Genomic DNA, 17,687 nt, shown 5'->3' with positions numbered 1-17,687 from the left:
ATCCCTGGCTTCGCTTAGTGGGTTAAGGATCTTGTGTGGTGGTGAACTGTGGTGTAGGTCGCAGACAAGGCTCAGAACCCGCGTTGATGTGGTGTAGGCCGGCCGCTACAGCTCCAATTCGACCCCTAGTCTGGCAACCTCCATATGCTGCAGGTGTGGCCCTAAAAATACAAAAAAAAAAAAAAAAAATCGTATCTGCTCAGTGCTCTGTGGAGCTTATTTGCATTTTGATTTGAATGAATTGTTTAAAAAATTTGTGAGTCTCTTGGTGGAAAATTTGAACACCAATTGGATATTTTAAAAAAATCCTGTCAGTTTTTTTTCTTTTTTTGGCCATACCGGAAGCATGCAGAAGTTCCCTGGCCAGGGATCAAACTCTCAGCACAGCAATAGCCAGAGCCACAGCAACGACAATGCCAGATCCCTAACCTGCTGAGCCACGAGGGAACTCCTGAACTCTTTATTTTGGCAATCATATTTGTAATTTCTAAGGTGCCTTTCTTAGTTGTGCTGTCTGTCTCAGCTGCATTCATGGATGCTGTTCTCAAACGCCTCTAAGTGCTCCAGAATTTAAGTTCCCCTCAGCTCTCGGCTTTGCTCATGCATGCTCACTGGCCTTTCTCTTCCATGTGGACCCTGGTGCTCTTATGTATTTATTTATTTTTGGCTCTACCTGTGGCATATGGAAATTCCCCAGGGCCCGGAATCAGACCCGAGCCGCTGCAGTGACAGTGCCAGGTCCTTAACCTGAGGTGCCACAGGGGAACTCTCTGTGGTGCCCACGGGTGAAAGCCGGGCAGGTTGGCTTGTGTGTGCACCTGGTCAGTTTCCTTTGGTTGTGTCTGTTTCCCCAGGAGGGGCAGCTGCGGTCTTTAAGAAAGAGCTGTGAGGAGTTCCCATCGTGGCGCAGTGGTTAACGAATCCGACTAGGAAACATGAGGTTGCGGGTTCGGTCCCTGCTCTTGCTCAGTGGGTTAAGGCTCCGGCGTTGCCGTGAGCTGTGGTGTAGGTTGCAGACACGGCTCGGATCCCGCATTGCTGTGGCTCTGGCGTAGGCCGGTGGCTACAGCTCCGATTGGACCCCTAGCCTGGGAACCTCCATATGCCGCGGGAGCGGCCCAAGAAATGTTAAAAAAGAAGACAAAAAAAAAAAAAAAAAAAGGAAGAGCTGTGTGTCACCTGCAGGGGGACCTGGTGGGGAGCAGGCAGCAAGATTCAGGCCCTGCGATCACCACCATGAGGTGTGGGGGCCACTCCGCATCCTGAAATCTCTGTCTCACTCCTGGTCCCCTTCGCCCTCAGGGCCACCTGGTCCTGCTCTGCAGGGGCGGCTTGTAGGAGGGAGAGAGTGGAGCCAGCCTGTGTACACAGTGCCTCGAGTCTGTGAAAGATAAAGGGAGGCGATCCAGATGTTTGCTCCCACCTAGGACAGCACTGCTTTCCTGGCCCACTGCACTTTCTACGCCTGTGCCGTAGGCAGTAGGAGTTGACGCGTGGAATTATTGTTCTGAACCAGTCTTTTCGAAACCAGGAAATACTAAGCTTTGTTACAGTTTAAATTGAACTGAAATAGCCCCCTTTTTTTTTTTAGGGCCACACCTGCGGCACATGGAGGTTCCCAGGCTAGGGGTTGAATTGGAGCTGCAGCTGCCAGCCTCCACCACAGCCACAGCAACACCAGATCCAAGGCACCTCTGTGACCTACACCACGACTCATGGCAACACCCAATCCTTAACCCACTGAGCAAGGCCAGGGATCAAACATGCATCCTCCTGGCTTCAAGTCGGGTTCATTACTGCTGAGCCACAATGGGAACTCCTGAAATAGCCCTTTTTTTCCTATGGGCAGAAAACTGTTGTGAAAATTAGCACTTTGATTTGATCAAATCTAATATTAATATTAACAAACCAAGTATTAGTGAAATTTTTTTTTTTTTTTTTTTTTTTAGGGCTGCACCTGCGGCATATGGAGGTTCTAGGCTAGGGATCTAATCAGAGCTGAAGCTGCTGGCCTACACCACAGGCACAGCAATGTGGGATCCAAGCCATGTCTGTGACCTACACCACAGCTCACGGCAACGCCGGATCCTCAACCCACTGAGCAAAGCCAGGGGTCGAACCCAGGTCCTCACGGATGCTAGTCGGGTTCACAAGCCCCTGAGCCATGACGGGAACTCCTGTTTGTTTCGTTTTGAGCTGTGAGGATATGGGTCACTCTCGTTAACCACTACAGTTAATTACTAGCCTCTCCTGTTGGCAGCCGTTGTGGAATATCCAGAGTATGGACCTTCACCGTCAACAAACCCACCTTCTCCTTTTCAGGATCAGATTTAACCCTGAAGAAGGTAAAATGAGCCTGTTGAGGGACACTCAGTTTCAGAGTTGTGTCTCAAACTCGGGCGTCCTGGACGCAGGTAGAGGCCTTTGCAGGCTGGAGGTCCTGCAGCTGTGCCCTGCCTGCCTCTGGACTGTGTGCCCCGAGGCAGCCAGCAGCCAGCCTGAAACAGCTATGTTGGCAGGTCCTGCCATGTAGGTGACGCCGCACGGTCAGGAGGGGGAGCCCCAGCAGTGCCCTCAGTCGGCTGTGTTCTCGCTTGGGTGTTGGGAGGGGCACCGTGGCCAGACTTCCGCAGCAATGTCCTCGAGCCGACTGTACGGTATCGGCTGCAAGTGCGGGTGGCCACGGGCTCTGCGTGCTGGAGGTAGTGGGGGGGTGTGTGTGCTGGTTTAGTTAGATGGGCTGGTTTAGTTAGATGGGCTGGTTTAGTTAGATGGGCTGGTTTAGTTAGATGGGCTGGTTTAGTGCGAAGATGTGTGGGTTTACTTTGGGTCTTTTGGCGGGGGGCGTGCTTGCAGCATATGGAAATTTCCCGGCCAGGGATCGAACCTGCACCACAGCAGTGACCTGAGCCGCTGCAGTGACAACCCCTATGCTCAACTCGCGGTGCCACAAAAAAACTCTTACCGTTTGTGCTCGCAGTCTCTTTGGATTTTGCCAGCAGTCTCGGGGTGTCGCCTGCTCCTTCAACCTTTTTAAAAACTGCGGACGGCTTCACTGGGGCGTGCAGAAGGAAGCTGTGGTTTCTGGTCTTCCTGTTCATTCACATGCTTTTTTCAGAGGGAGGGCTGACATCTGACTCTGTTTTTCAACAAGATCACAAGTGAAAAGAGAAGGATGCACGGTAGCTCTCGGCAGAGGGGGAGGAACCAGGATTCCTCCCGAGAGATCGCTGCTCACACTGGCTTTCCGACGGGGTGTTCCGTGGAGAACGAGGTAGGTGCTGACGCAGCCTGGAAAGAGCCACCTCGGAGGACCTTTCGGGCCCCTCAGGCCTGTGTTTGTGAGCTCGGTTGGCCGGGTCCTTGACCTTTGCTTCGGGAAGGTGGAGCGGAGCGTCCCTGCCGGCTTCCGGGTCTGAAAACCGGCGGCTCCAGATGGCTGGTGGGCAAGGCGAGGAGCTGCTTGTGGGTTGTTGGGTTCATCCGTCCTCACTTGGGGCGTAAGGGCTGCAGGTGTCATGTCTGCTGGGGAAGAGCAAAGTCCGTGTGGATTTGTAGTTGGGACCCCGGATCGGGGACTTCCTGTTGTGGCTCAGCAGGTTGAGAACTGATGAGTATCCGCAAGGATGGGGGTTCGATCCCTGGCCTCCTCAGTGGGTTAAGGATCCCGTGTTGCCATGAGCTGTGCTGTAGGTCGCAGACGCAGCTCGGACCCCGCATCGCTGTGGCTGTGACGTAGGCCGGCAGCTGTGGCTCTGATTCGACCTCTGGCCTGGGGACTTCCAGATGCTGTGGGTGTGGCCCTAAAAAGACACGCGCACACACACCAAAAAACAAAAAAACAAAAAAAGGAAAAGAAAAGGTCAGGAAAGGGGCCAGCCGCAGCCTGGAGTTTCATTTGTGCCAGCCCCGGGCGGATGGGGGCGCTGTGCACAGAACCCTGCCCGAGTGGCCTTGGCCGCCCCGGAGGGTCCTGTGTCACCGAGCAGACGGCGGCAGTGACGGAGGTCTGGTTCACGCCTGCTCATGAGATGGGGAACTTGGGCCCTGTAGGAGGTCCCGGGGTGCCCGCTGTGCCGTGCTTGTTCTTTCAGCCTCTTCGGCACCGAAGAAAGTCTCTTTTCCGTATTTATTTTCAATTTTTTTTTTTTTTTTTTTAGTATTTAACTTTAAAAAAAAGATAGCGACTCTTGGCTTGCATTGCAGTAACTGCTGGAAGTCAATGGAAATTAAAATAGGCGATGTTACACTGCAGATTTAAACAGTGGCACTTAGAGGGGGGGATTGGTTGGGGTGCCTCATGGACCTGGGGCAGGTGTGAGTCTGTGGCTGCATTACCTATAATGGAAGTGATTAATAATTTATGAGCGAACACAAACTTTGGTAAACTGCACAATGCTTTGTTGCACTCGTGAACATCTCTTGTTTCACCTTGATTTCTATTCCATGGTTATAATGTGGTCAAGGTGCTGTCATTAAAGGAAGCGGACACACACACACACACACACACACACACACACTTCATTCTGACTTGCGCAGCTGGACAGAATCCCCGTAGCTTCAGCTTTTGCTGTGGAAACAGGCCTCTGAGCCGTCCACCCGGCCCACGCTCTGGCTCTGGTGTCTCCCTGAGGTGTCACCCCGCAGCCCCGCAGAGCTTGGCACCCTCCAGGCACGCAGCTCTGTCTCCCAGAGCAGAAGGGACCCCTGAGGTGGGGACGAGGTCCCCTCGGTTCTGGCCTCCGTGCCGGGCGCGTGCTAACCACCCATGAGACGTGTGCTGAGTGCTGAACTTAGGGACCCCCGACCTCGCGCCTGAGGTCTTGGTTCAGAGGCGGTCTCGTCATTAAAGGATTAACTAAGAGCGCCTGGACCCTGCCCTGGGGCGTTTAAGGTGCCCAGTGCGGCTTTGCTCCCTTCGCTGCCTCAGGCCTCCTCCAGGACATGCTGCTCTGAGCGTCGCACAGGCGGCTCGCATGGGTATATGTCACCCTTCGCTTTGGTCCCCAGGTAGAGGGCACAGTCCCGTGAGTGGTGGTGCCGGTTCCTCCAGAACATGCATTTCTTATAACTGATTAACTGACGGACACTGGTGGTCACGTTAACCTCTGAGAATTTGTTTAGGAGGCTCAGTTACTCGGTGCCAGGTCACCCCAAGTGAGCTTGTAAGTCAGGCTTTCCCATACTCCAGGCCAGCCTGGCCCCTGGGCCTTCCTCTAGGACGATGCTAAGTGGACCAGTGTTAGTGCATGTGTGTGTGTGCGCGAGGGTGCACGCGTGTGTGTATGTAACTAAGAGCTACGTTTGAGGTTTCTGAGTTCGAAAGTTGTTTCAAATGTGAAATGCAGTGGTTGTGGCTCAGTGGTAACGGACCCGGTCAGTATCCATGCGGACTCAAGTTCGATCCCTGGCCCCGCTCCGTGGGTTAAGGACCCAGCCTTGCTGTGAGCTGCGGTGCGAAGTCTGAGCAATGCCAGATGGGGCCTCTGAAGCCCCGCCTCCCTCCCAGCTCTGTTGGCTGATTGTTTCAACACTCAAAGGTCCATTTCTTTCTTTCTTTCTCCCCCTCCCTTTCTTTGGTCACCCTGCGGCGTGTGGAGTTCTTGGCCAGGGAGCACGGTCGTGACCTGTGCCTCACCAGATCCTTTAACCCACTGTGCTGGGCTGGGGATTGAACCTGTGTTCTGGTGCTGCAGAGACACTGCCAGTCCCATTGCGCCACAGTGGGAACTCCTAGGCCCTGTTTCTTCACGAGAGACTCAGGCACAGAGGGACCCAGGTGGCCTTGGGGCCAGGGCTCCTTTCACAAAAGAAACCACACCTGGCCTTGTGCTCTTCCAGGGGCTAAACTAGTCCTTGTGTCTTTGGGGGTCAGAGATTACAAGGTCATTTTGGTGATGGCGAACGTGAGCACTGGATAAAAATACTGAATGAAGAGTGAACAATCATTTGGGCTAAAACCACTTTTTAAAGCTCCATACTGATTTGGAGGGTATAACAGGGAATTAAAGAATCCATGATTGTTTAATGGAATCCTGATTCTGTGTCTCCCAATAGTCTTGTTTCTCAGTTTATTTTTTATAAACCAGAATTTCCCTTTACCTTTCTTCCCTCCCTCCCTCTCTTTCTTTCTTTTTTGTCTTTTTAGGGCCACACCCGCAGCATATGGAGGTTCCCAGGCTAGGGGTCTCATTGGAGCTGTAGCCGCTGGCCTACACCACAGCCACAGCAATGCCAGATCTGAGCCGAGTCTGCGGCCTACACCGGATCCTTAGCCCACTGAGCAAGGCCAGCGATCGAACCTGCCTCCTCATGCATCCTAGTCCAGTTCATTACCTCTGAGCCACAATGGGAACTCCTGCCCTTCACATTTTCAGGTTTAAAAGCAGCATCAGTTCTAAAACCCTGAGGTGCCCTCTTGTTCATTGTGTTTCTGGAAAAGCTGGGGCGCCTGGGCCTGCCACCCCCTTTCGTCCCCCAGCTGTGTGTGCCTTCCAGCTCCTGCAGTGGGAGCAGGGTATGTGCCACTCAGTGTCACATGTCTGCTGTCATCGGGTGGAGGAGCCACCCCCGTTCTGCACTGAAATGGGGTGAGGTGGCAGAGGGAAGCCTCAGGGTTGCTAGGGTGCATTTCCTTACATAATAGTTTCAATATTCCACTTTCTAGGAAGGCTCACCCACCAGCTTAACTTATTTGGGACATTTAGAAAAAAAGAAAAAAGCATGTAGTGCCTGGTATATTCAAGGCCAAGGAATGGGTTTGGGAAGCTGTGTCTGCTCCCAGATCGGTCATGCCCAGTTCATGCTTGGCCGGGTGGTTAGGTGTGGGGCCCAGGTTACAGGGGCGGCTCCCCTCGCCTCTGCCACCCTGTGAGCAGTGGAGGGCGGGCACCGCTCTTCATCACAGGGTCGTGCCTCATTGCCGGGGTAGCTCCTTCAGAAACAGGGCATTTTGGCACTAAAGCGCACCTCCGAGGCATCTGGCTGGCAGTTTTCATTATGGATTTAGTCCCTGCTCGTCTGCTCGGGGCTTATTCCCCTCTGCTTGACCATGACCTTGAAAGCGGGAATTATGTCTCATCCCCGCAGGGCCTTCCCGATGCCCGGCTGGCACAGGCACCAGGCGTTCATTGACCAGCTTATACTGCTGCCCTGCGGGGTGCTGGGGTGCTGTAAGGGTGCCGAGTCCCAGGAGGTAAAGGCAGAGGGAGAGGGAGCGGGGCTCAGCAGAGGGAAACCGGCCCCGCAGTCGGAGGCGCCTGCGGCGGGCCATCCTGGTTCCCTTGGCCTGCGGGGGCCAGACGGATGCGGCTGTATCGGCCGGCAGAGGGTGTGTCCTTAAGGGAGGTCGCGGGACTTGGGCACCTTGTCAACACAGCCTGTTCCGTGCGCACGGCTCTGATGCTGTGACCGGTTCCTCAGCGTGAAAACAGCGTCGGTTGCCCGTGGCCTGCAGACCTGGCGATGGGGCACTGGCTTCTTGGTCAGAGGCTGAGCCTGGCAAGCCTCTCCTCTCGGAATAAGCTCCCGTTGCTCCCAGGTGTAGAGGAGTAACGAGGTGGAACAGCAGACACGCGGAGCCGAGCTGTTCTCACGCGCCGTTGGGATCCGTCGGATTCCGAATCCTGGGCTGCGCCCCTGCTGGTTCTGATTCGGGAGCGTGGAGGAGGTTACCAGGTGGACTGGGTGTAGGGACAGATGTTTACTTCTGGCCAGGCTCAGACTCGGATCATCTGTGTGACACTGTGTTACATGCTGTGGTATTTCCACAGCCCTAGGGCGGTGCCTTGCCCATCACCGGAACTCGGAGGCTCTCTGTGCAGATAAACAACCAGGCAGAACGGGGTGGAAGTGTCATCTGTGTGCCATCTGATGGCCTGGGATGCCAGCCAGAGAGGCAGTCCCAGTTGAGGATGGCCTGGCCCGGGCGCGGCCCGGCTGGTGATATGTGCTGTGTACAGGACTCCTTTTCCAGGGTCACTTTCCACTGAAAGTTCCTCATCGGTGCTCACCTGGCACGTGGTCTCGACCCTTTCCCTTTGTTTCTACGCGAGTCCGCAAGGCAACGGCCTGGTCCAGACCCCACCCCCCGGGATCTCACCTGAAGCGCCCCCACCCTCTCGCCCACCCACCTAATGCGTGTGGGGGGCTGACAGCGCCTTTGGGACCCAGGGGGGTCTGTCTGAGAGCTGGGGTCGGCCATTGCAGGCTCCTCCGAGAAGCACCCACCCTCTGTCCCTTCTGATGGACCGTGGAGGGGATCTGTCCTTGGTTATCTTGTCCCCCTTAACTTTTCATGCCGCTGGCTTGTCTCAGCTTAGGTGGAAGCAGCCGCAGGAAGGAGCTGTGCTCGTCCTTACAACCTGCCCCCCCCCCCCCCCCCCGTTGTGGACAATTTCACCTACAAACAAAAGCAGGGAGAGAAGTCGGTGGAGCCCCACATGCATGACGTGCGGCTTGGATGAGCAGCAGCCCCGTGGCCTCACGGCAGCAAAGCGGCACCGAGGGCCTGCCTTGGGGGTGGGGAGTGGGAACAGGCGGGTACCCAGGGCAAGGAGGGGGTACTCCAGGAAGAGGTAGGCGTCTGCGGGCCGATATCCAGGGCTGGGGATTCAAGCCAGGGAGCAGAGGAGAAAAGCCAGCCTGGCTAGAAGGAGGAGGCTAGAAGGAGCAGGAAGGGAGTTGGGGTTTGCTTGGCAGAGGGCGTGTTTTACGTGGGGTGTCCTTTGTTGGCAGCTGAGCCTCTTGGTGGCCGTGGGGCGGGCTCTGCAGGATCTCCTGGGAGACCCCGAGGCCTTGCCTGCCTTTGTGGGGGAGGCGCTGCCCCTCTCCCTCCTCCGTCTGTGAGGTTGACAGGCGACGAGGCGCCTCCCAGGACTGGGGGTTCTGCGACCTTGTTTGGGGTGGGACTCTGGCGTGTGGCTGAACTTCCCCCGTGCAGAGGAGAAATGGAAACAAGAGCATTTAATACAGGTGCGGTGTAAATATTTGTCTCTGTCACGGTCAGAGCCAGGCCTGCCATGGGCCCCGGATGCTGTTGGCGCCAGGTCACCCGCCTGGGCTGGCGAGCTGTAGAATCACGGACAAGCCAGAGGAAAGTGAGCTCTCGGGCTGGCGTAGGTCACTAGCTTTGGGTTTCACGCCTGTGTTTGGTGATGTTTCTCCGCGAAGGCTGCACGTTGGCATCTTATGTTCTCTGGTTTTATGTCCCTCTGGGTGACGGCCTCTGTGTGTGAGTGCCCGCCGAGGACCTGGAGGACCCTGCAGAGCTGCAGGGAACGAATCCTCGGCCTTTTCCCGGGGCCCAGGGGCGAGGCTGACTGTACTCTCCCTGCGGTCCCGAGCTCTGCTCTGCCGGTTTGCTTCCATTGCCTCCAGGCCCTTCTAGTCCAGACGAGGGTGTGAGGTGGCCCAGGTACCGTCAGCACCCTGAGCCCCGAGGCCCTGCTGGAGGGAGGGCAAAGCAGAGCAGGCGCCGCGCTCCCACAGGCAAGGGAAAGGGCCCTGGTCTTGATGCCCCGGCCCCGGCTGCACCTCTGCGCCTTCTCCGAGGACTGTGCAGGAAAGGGGCCCGGCGGGGCCGCGCGGGTCAGAGCGGTGCTGCATCTTTGTCTTCCGGGGCGATCTTCCCCTTTCTGCCCTCTCCTCCCCTGCCGAGGCCACCCACCTTGAGAAGTGGCCCTTGACCTTCTCAGTGTCCGTGAACAGGTGCGGGGCCAGCCCCTGGGCGCCCGAGGCGGCCCCGCCGTGGCCCGCCCTGGCTGCGCGGGGACCGTGGTGGTGGTCGTGGCTGCTTCTGCTCGGCGGCCGTAGGTCCGACGCAAAGCCTTTGTGGATAATGAACTGCAATCATTGCCGTTTCTGCCTGCAGCCTGGAATTGTGTCGCCGTTTAAACGCGTGTTCCTAAAGGGTGAGAAGAGTAGAGATAAGAAAGCCCATGAGAAGGTGACAGAGAGGCGCCCTCTGCACACCGTGGTGCTGTCCCTGCCTGAGCGCGTCGAGCCCGACCGACTGCTGAGCGACTATATCGAGAAGGAGGTGAAGGTAAGTTCACGGCTGCAGGACGCGCTTGCCCGTCGCCAGCAAAGACCCCTCGGCTGCACCGAGGGCTGCGGTTCTGGGACCCGTCCCCACGCACGCCGTGTTGGCTCTCCCACCCGTGGTCCCGCCTGGGGTGTTGTGACTGGTAACCGGGTACCCAGACCCCAGATGTCTGTCTTCTGGCCCCGTGTCTGCTTTTCTTCACAGCAGCAAGCCGCCTCCTTTCTTGTGAAGGCTGGCTGTGTGTTTCGGTTCCTTGCTCACGTCTTGGCACTGTTTCATGTGTCATTGTCACAGCCTAGAACCAGGGCTCCCAAATCCTGTCAGAGCCTGTGGCCACTCGTGGATAAAAACGACGTGCACCCGTGTGTTGTTAGTGTTTCCACCGAACACTACAGTAGAAAGGAGTGAATAAAAAGGTTTGCGCCCACGGGCTCAGAGGGAACAGGGAAGGGGCAGCAGAGATGAGTGAGGCCCGTACCCCGGCAGAGGGAACTGATGAGGGTCGGGTAACGAGCTCCCAGAGCCGATCGAGCCGATCTGAGTCCCTCAGAGGACAGGGAGCTGCCCAGCTGGGCCTGGGGCTGGAGAGGCCGTGGAGCACATTGTGTGCCCTGGTGGAGACGTGGCACGAGGGAGGCTTTAGACATGGGGACCCCTGGCTCCGAGGAGGGCGGGGAGAGACCCGGTGTAAAGACCAGCAGGTTAAGTCAAAGTCTGTGTCCCAAACGGTGAGAATCGCCAACCCCCTTTCCCTCGTGCTTCCGGAGGACCTGCAGCCAGGCTTCTCCCACAAGAGGATCCTGGGAGGGGTGCTTTTATGTGGAAGCTGAGAAGTGCACAGAAGGGCCCCCGAGGGTAATGCTGGGGTGCCCGGCCGGCCGGCCAGCCCGGGATGGTCCACACCTCTGTCCCTGCACATGGCTTCTGTCCTGGGCAGCCAGGCAGAAGCACTCATTTGAGGAAAACATTTACCCTAAAGTCAGAGCCCAAGACAAATGCAAGAAGTAACCTTGAATGAAACAGCAGCAGTGCGGAAACTGGGGTGAAATAAAGATACATAATCTTCTCAGGAAGATAAGATGAAATACTGTTAACTGGGAGGTAACAGGATCTACTTTTAAATAAAGAAGAGGTAGAGATAAGAGCTTTTGGAATTAAAGGACCTTAATTGTATGTCCTAAAAATGTTAGAGGGGTCGAAAGATGCAGTCACCCAAGAAGAATAACAAAAAGACAGAGAAAATTAGTAAACAAAGGTATCGAGAGAGAAAAAAAATCACAGGATCCAACTGGGAGTTTCAGCATCTGACTCATGAGAAGAGAGAACAGAGGAGCGTGGGAGGAAGTTGTTCAGACAGTAATGAAGGGACATTTTGCAAAATCACCAGCACACACGACTGTCAGATGGAAACAGTGACCCGAAAGTCAGGTCTCCAAAACGTGAGCCCACAGAGGCTGTTCTCAGGAGGTTCCTGGGGACGTGGTGCCTCAGAGCACAAGGACGCACCCGGGAGGCGGAGGATGCAGATCCGGAACTGAGGCTCCAGCATGGAAAGGAGCGAGGGAAACGCTACTAAAACTCTGTGGCCCCACCTCTGCCTCTGCCTCTGCCAGCATGGCGGGAATCTGAGGAACAGGCCAAGCAGCCCTGGAAGAAGGGAATACGGCTGGTTCCATGTGTTTGGGTAGCGGCTGCTGAAGAACTGGGGAGAGAGCCTTGAGAACAAGGCAAGTGGAAGGAAGGATAGGCCCATATTACGTGAAAATGTGAAGTCTGGGGGCTTCTGCTTCCAGGAAGTTGGAGTCGACAGGTGTCCCCCTGCTCCTCCCATCAAGTACACCTTAAAATCCTGGGTGTTATATATGCAGCAACAAGAAGACTCTGAGACATAGAGAGATGGCAGACCAGCCAGGGACCTCTGAACCTAAGGGGCTACCCACTGGTGAGCCCCCCACAGCTCTCTTTTTCCTCATGTTCCCCAAGCTTGGAGCTGAAGAAGGTCACATCCCGGAGAAGCCCATAGGTGTAGATGAAACTCCAGCAAAAGCCGCTCCCTCTGACCAGAGGACCGGAAGAGGGATGCAGGACAGAACATGTTTAGCAATACCTGCTTGGTTCCACAAACGCTGCTAAAACTCTGTGGCCCCACCTCTGCCTCTGCCTCTGCCAGCAAAGGCCGAGTGGGGGCTTATACCCACCCCAGAGAAGGCCAGGTAGGGAGTGGGGACTTTCATCCCTGATGAACCCCCAGTGAAACAGGGGTGTCAGTGGAGACTGGGGGGAGTCTGGAGTTCTGCCCTCCGATGGCAGCAGTGAGACACACAGCACCCTCATGTCAGTGGGGCGTAGTTGGGGATCCAGAATGCCAGCCATGCCCAGCATGCTGTCACTCAGGTGACAGCAGAGGCCAGGGGGCGTCACCTCCTACCTGGTAACAGGGTGTGCTCTCCTCCCCCTGTGGGACTAGAGCAGATTTTTTGACACTTGTGTCATCAGTGTCCTGGAGGAGGCGGGGTGCTGAAAAACTGATCAATGGAATCATGGCTGAAATTTCTTGATGTGGTAAGAGATTTAAAAAACTGAGCACACCACTAGCAGGATAAACCAAAGCAGCCCACACCAAGTTTTTCATCACAGTAAAACTTCTCAAAAGTAAAGACAGAGTCTTGAGAAAGAACGCTTTACCTGTAGGGACACAGAATGATAGATCCTCATCTGGAACCACAGGGCAAAAGGGAAATGACTGACATTCAAGTGCCGGGAGACCCCGAAGAATCAAAGGATGATGAGAGCACAGAAGGTGACTCTGTGCTCAGGCAGCAGGTGGCCAATGGACCAGTTCCTTGATGAGCACAGACTGCCACAGGTTGCTATAAATAGATCGTTTGGAAACTCCTATAACTATTAAAGAAATTTAATATCTAATTTGAAAACTTCCTTAAGAAAATCTCCAGGCTCAGATGGTTCCTGGAATAGTCTGTCAGATGTTTAAAGAGTTAATACTTAATTCTATACGATCTCTTCCAGAAAAGCAGAAGGGACAGGAACACTTTTAAGCTAATTTTGTGAGGGTAGTATTATCCCGATAACCAAAACCAGATAGTACAAAACAGAAATAAATCGCAGACATGAATATAGGTACGTAGGTACAAATCTAACAAAACATCTGTAGGGTTTGTGTGCTGAAAACGACACAACGCTGATGAAAGAATCAAAGATCTGAATAAACGGAGAGACATACCATGTTCATGGACTGTAAGATTCAATCTAGTTAACATGCCAGTTTTCCCCAAATTGATATATAGGTTTGATGTAATTCCCATCAAAACCCTTGCGAGATATTTTGTAAATATAGACAAGAGTATTCTAAAATTTATATGGAAAGGCACAAGAAGTAGAAGAGCCGGTTTTGAAAAAGAAGAGTAAAATGAGAGGAGTCAGTCCATCTGATTTCAAGATGTACTTTGGAGGTCCAGCAACGAAGCTGGGACTTCACGGCAGAGGGACTGACCCAGAAATGAGGGGAACAGAATCGTGAACCCAGGAGCAGACTCATGCGTGTCATCCAACCGATCACTGAGAGGTGCAAAAGCAAGTCAGGGGAGGAAGGACCATCCTAGCAGTGGTCCTGGAGCCACTGGACACCCCCAGAGAGGAAAGTGAACCTCATTCTGAACCTCGCACCTTAGTACCAAAACTAACTCAAAATGGACCATGGACTTAGAGGTAAAACGATAATGCTTAAAAAAAAAAAAACAACTTCGGGACCCAGGGTAGGCAGAGTTCTTAGATTTGACACCAAAAAGGGAAACAATTGGTAAACTGGGCTTCATAAAGTTTAAAAACTTTTGCTCTGCAGAAGACTCTCCTTTTGCTCTGTGAAAAGACAAGCTACCGACTGAGAGAAGGTATTTGCAAAGCGCACATCTGCCACAGGCTTTTCATCTAGAACATGTAAAGAACTCTCAAAACCCAATGGTAGGGAGTTCCCGTCGTGGCGCAGTGATTAACGAATCCGACTAGGAACCATGAGGTTGCGGGTTCGGTCCCTGCCCTTGCTCAGTGGGTTAAGGCTCCGGCGTTGCCGTGAGCTGTGGTGTAGGTCGAAGACGCGGCTCGGATCTCACGTTGTTGTGGCTCTGGCGTAGGCCGGTGGCTATGGCTCTGATTAGACCCCTAGACTGGGAACCTCCATATGCCGCGGGAGCAGCCCAAGAAATGGCAAAAAGACAAAACAAAAACAAAAACAAAAAACAACCCAATGGTAGAAAACCAAACAATCCAATTAGAATTAGAATCCGGCTCACAGGATTAGAACACAGGCAAAAGTCACGAAGAGACATTTCGCCAAGAAAGATATTTGGATGGCAACGAGCACACGAAGATTTTCAGCATCACCAGCCATTAGGGAAAAGTGCAAGTTACAGCCTCAGGGGGACATCACTACATGCCCCCCAGAATGACTAACATGAAGAAAGTAGTGTGAACACGAAACGCTGGCCAGGATGCGGAGGATCCCCCAGGCGTGGCCCTGAGAGTGTAAAGAGGTGCAGCCACGCGGAAAACGGTTGGGCAGTTTCTTTGAAAACTAAACTCGGGAGTTCCCGTCGTGGCGCAGTGGTTAACGAATCCGACTAGGAACCATGAGGTTGCGGGTTCGATCCCTGCCCTCGCTCAGTGGGTTAAGGATCCGGCGTTGCCCTGAGCTGTGATGTGGGTCGCAGACACGGCTCGGATCCCGCGTTGCTGTGGCTCTGGTGTAGGCCGGTGGCTACGGCTCCGATTTGACCCCTAGCCTGGGAACCTCCATATGCCGCGGGAGCGGCCCAAGAAATGGCAAAAAGACAACAACAACAAAAAAAACTAAACTCGCAACCACCATATAACCTGGCCGTTGTCCTCTGGGTATTTATCCCGAGAAATGGACATTTTTGTTGACACATAAGCCCGTACACGGAAATCAGAGCAGCTTTATTCATAATAGCTAAAAACTAGAAATAGCCCAGAGGTCCTTCAGTGGGTAGCTGGTTAAACAGCTGATGTGATCCCTCCCGTGGAACCCTGGTCAGCTGTAAGAAGGAATGAATTACTGGAGTTCCCATCATGGCTCAGGGGTTAACAAATCCGACTAGGAACCATGAGGTTGCAGGTTCAATCCCTGTCCTTGCTCAGTGGCTTAAGGATCTGGCGTTGCCGTGAGCTGTGGTGTAGGTCGCAGATGCAGCTCTGATCCCAAGTTGCTGTGGCTCTGGCGTAGGCCAGTGGCTACAGCTCTAATTGGACTCCTAGCCCGGGAACCTCCATGTGCTGTGGGAGCAGCCCTAGAAAAGGCAAAAAGACAAAAAAAAAAAAAAAAAGAAGGAATGAATTACTGATTCCTTCAGTAACCCCCAGGAATCTCCAGAGCATTATGCTGAGTGAAAAAAGCCAATCCCAGAGTTCCCTGGTGGCTCAGCAGGTTAAGGATTTGGTGTCACCTCAAGGGCATGGGTGGCTGCTGTGGCACAGGTTCAGTCCCTGACCCAGGAGCTTTTGAATGCTGTGGGTGTAGCCAAAACAAAACCAACCAACCAAACCAACCAACCAGCCAATCTTCAGTTACAGACTACGTGATCCCCTTTGTGTAACATTCTCGATATGACAAAATTATTGAAATGGAGAATAGAAAGGGCTGGTAGGGATTAAGGAGAAGACCAGGTGGGCAGGAAGTGAGTACACCTGTAAAAGGAGTGGGAGGGCCTTTGTGGTGACAGGATTTTCTGCAACTTGACTGTGTAGCCACGCTCCTGGCGGTGATGCGTGTTAATCACGAGATGTTACCATTGGGTGTGACAGAGTACGGGGCGCGTGCATCTCTGGGTATTATGTCTTACCACTGCATGTGAGTTATAATTATCTTAAAATTAAAGATTGAAAAAGAAATAATCATGCTTGAACAAAATTGTGATTTCACTACTTCTTGGTGCAACAGTGAAATAGAATGATACCAACCCCAAGTAATAGGTAAGTAATCAATGATCTACACTGTAAGAAAGAAGGAAGGCGAGGTGGAGGTGGTGATACAGGAGAGCTGAAGCTTTCTCCACGGCAACTGGAAATCAACAGATAGTGTCTTAAGTTGATGCATCGGGCAGTAGCAATTTACACTTGATCTTAGCCAAAAGGCCGAGAAGCGATGGGCAGTAGCAATTTAGAAAGCTGGCCCTTGGAGTTCCCGTCGTGGCGCAGTGGTTAACGAATCCGACTAGGAACCATGAGGTTGCGGGTTCGATCCCTGCCCTTGCTCAGTGGGTTAAGGATCTGGCGTTGCCGCGAGCTGTGGTGTAGGTTGCAGACGCGGCTCGGATCCTGCGTTGCTGTGGCTCTGGCGAAGGCCAGTGGCTATAGCTCCGATTAGACCCCTAGCCTGGGAACCTCCATATGCCGTGGGAGCGGCCCAAAGAAAAATAGCAAAAAGACAAAAAAAAAAAAAAAAAAGAAAGCTGGCCCTCCATCTGGCCCCGGGGGCGGGGGGCGGGGGGGGGGTGTGTGTGGCTGTCTCTGGGAAGTGGTCTGTAGGATTGCCTGGGTTGGGACCAGATGGTCGGGTTTTGTTGTACGTTTTTGGGACCCACTTACATGTCTTCTTTGTGCATGTGTGACTTGGATAAAATAAAAACCATGCCAACAGCACAATCCGTAATTGATGAGGAAACGTTTTACCCCCACGTACTCCACCGTGGTTCTTTATGGAAAGTATTTTGAATTTAGAATGAACATAAATAACATGCATGTGGGAGGCACTTAAGAGCAGCTTCTCTTTTCTGAGTGCTTACTGTATACCGCGACACCGCGTACCTTTTTTTTTTTTTTTTTTTTTTCTTTTAGGGCCACATCTGGGGCTTATGGAAGTTCCCAGGCTAGGGGTCTAATCCGAGTTGCAGCTGCTGGCCTACACCACAGCCACAGCAACACATGGTCTGAGCTGCATCGGCAACCTATGCCACAGCTTCATAGCCATGCCAGATCCTTAACCCACTGAGTGAGGCCAGGGATCGAACCCACATTCTCATGGATAGTAGTTGGTTCATTACTGCTGAGCCTCAACAGGAACTCTTAACTCTGTTCACCTTTTTTTTTTTTTTCTTTTTATGGCCGAACCTGTGCCACGTGGAAGTTACTGGGCTAGGGGTCGATTTAGAGCTGAAGCTGGTGCCTATGCCACAGACATGGGAACACTGGATCTGTGACCCGTGCCAAAGCTTGCTGCAGTGCCAGATCCTTCACCCACTGAGTGAGGGCAGGGATTGAACCCACATCCTCACGGACACTATGTCTGGTTCTTAATCTGCTGAGCCACAGTGGGAACTCCTGTGTAACATTTTATTTGTTTTTTTTTTTTTTTTTTTTTTTTTTTTTTTTTTTTTTTTTTTTTTTGTTTGTTTTTTGTCTTTTTTTGCTATTCCCTTGGGCCGCTTCCTCGGCATATGGAGGTTCCCAGGCTAGGGGTCTAATCGGAGCTGTAGCCGCCGGCCTACGCCAGAGCCACAGCAACGCAGGATCCGAGCCGCGTCTGCAACCTACACCACAGCTCACGGCAACGCCGGATCGTTAACCCACTGAGCAAGGGCAGGGATTGAACCCGCAACCTCATGGTTCCTAG

The 17,687-nt window shown here is 53.4% G+C and overlaps 1 protein-coding gene across 7 annotated transcripts in view; it reads left to right on the top strand.

The window, feature by feature from the left end:
• CCM2 (CCM2 scaffolding protein) overlaps positions 1 to 17,687 on the top strand; it is a 54,020-nt gene that overhangs the window by 17,727 nt on the left and 18,606 nt on the right. Inside the window, exons 1-3 of one of the 7 annotated variants that reach the window (XM_003134872.6) lie at positions 2,602 to 2,702; positions 3,155 to 3,274; positions 9,872 to 10,045. The exons of 1 other annotated variant lie outside the window; for it this stretch is intronic. In XM_003134872.6, coding sequence (XP_003134920.3) covers positions 3,176 to 3,274; positions 9,872 to 10,045 — 273 coding nt within the window. In that variant the 5' untranslated portion in view covers positions 2,602 to 2,702; positions 3,155 to 3,175. Of the gene's footprint in view, positions 1 to 2,598; positions 2,703 to 2,761; positions 3,275 to 9,871; positions 10,046 to 17,687 lie in introns of those variants that run through there. 5 more of the 7 variants (XM_013985814.2, XM_013985816.2, XM_013985815.2 and 2 more) reach the window with 5 other exon arrangements.

Source organism: Sus scrofa, chromosome 18 (assembly GCF_000003025.6).
Source record: "Sus scrofa isolate TJ Tabasco breed Duroc chromosome 18, Sscrofa11.1, whole genome shotgun sequence".
Classification (NCBI taxonomy): domain Eukaryota; kingdom Metazoa; phylum Chordata; class Mammalia; order Artiodactyla; family Suidae; genus Sus; species Sus scrofa.
The sequence above is the reverse complement of the archived record's forward strand: the minus strand, read 5'-3'. Positions and strand labels throughout refer to the sequence as shown.